This window comes from Penaeus monodon, chromosome 22 (genome assembly GCF_015228065.2).
Source record: "Penaeus monodon isolate SGIC_2016 chromosome 22, NSTDA_Pmon_1, whole genome shotgun sequence".
NCBI classification, from domain to species: Eukaryota; Metazoa; Arthropoda; class Malacostraca; order Decapoda; family Penaeidae; genus Penaeus; species Penaeus monodon.
The window spans coordinates 1140829-1141734 of record NC_051407.1 but is presented as its reverse complement, the minus strand read 5'-3'; the positions used below and the strand labels follow the sequence as shown (position 1 = coordinate 1141734).

The 906-nt window shown below is 45.8% G+C and overlaps 1 protein-coding gene across 1 annotated transcript in view; it reads left to right on the top strand.

The window, feature by feature from the left end:
• LOC119586809 (monocarboxylate transporter 9-like) overlaps positions 1-906 on the top strand; it is a 7556-nt gene that overhangs the window by 6153 nt on the left and 497 nt on the right. Inside the window, exon 5 of the mRNA XM_037935533.1 lies at positions 390-906. This exon is cut by the window's right edge and continues 497 nt beyond it. Coding sequence (XP_037791461.1) covers positions 390-541 — 152 coding nt within the window. The 3' untranslated portion in view covers positions 542-906. The remainder of the gene's footprint in view (positions 1-389) is intronic.

Here is a 906-nt window from a genome sequence, read left to right as displayed (position 1 = left end):
GGATAATACCCCAGACTTTAAACGAGCCGAAACAAATACGACTTGTTTGCTTGTGCATTAAAAATGAAACATGTATAATTCGCAAGTGTTTTTATTGCAGAAGTAAATCTTGTCCGGATTATTCTCATTACAAAGTAATTGCCCTTTTTTATAAGGCAGGTTGCATCATTTCGTATGTTTTAATTATGTGGTATTTTCTGTTCGGATGTGTTTCGTTGTAGAGTATTTCGTGTTTTACATATATTTATTTCAAATGTGTTTTCACTATTTACTCGCATGTTTTTGTTCGCACGTGTTTTCGTTATAAAGCACCTCTCGCTCGCATGTGCCTTCAGTACGAAGCACATTTCATCCGTGCATAGGCTCCTCACGAACCCCCTTCTCCGCAGGCGTGATCCGCGACGTGAGCCAGAGCTACGCCGTGAGCATGTGGGCGCTGTCGGGCTGCTTCGCCGTCGCCCTCCTGCTGTGGCTCCTCATGCCCGCCGCCGTGGCCTACGACCGGAGCAGAGAAGGGAAGCAGATGCATTCGCCCTCTTAAGGAAAGGAGTTGGATCCTCTTTACCGCGAATCCTCAGTAAATAATTTCTTGTATAAGGGAGTTGGACCCTCTTTGTTGCCTTAGGACCACAAAATCTCAGCCAATACTTCTTAGCCCATATATCTAATGGGTGTGCAGAACGAAATCAGAACGGCTTCCGACCGAGGATCCGATACCGAACGATTTGGATTCGGGTTCAAGCCCCGCGGTCCCGAGTCCCGTCGGTCCACGAAAGGTTTATACTCATATAGACCGTGTGAGAATTTCGATGTCAGTGCCTCCCCTTTCGATAGTATTGAGAAAGGCAAACAATTTGAATGAGATGACTTGTGATGAGAATTTCGGTACCAGAGTGACAAACGCAT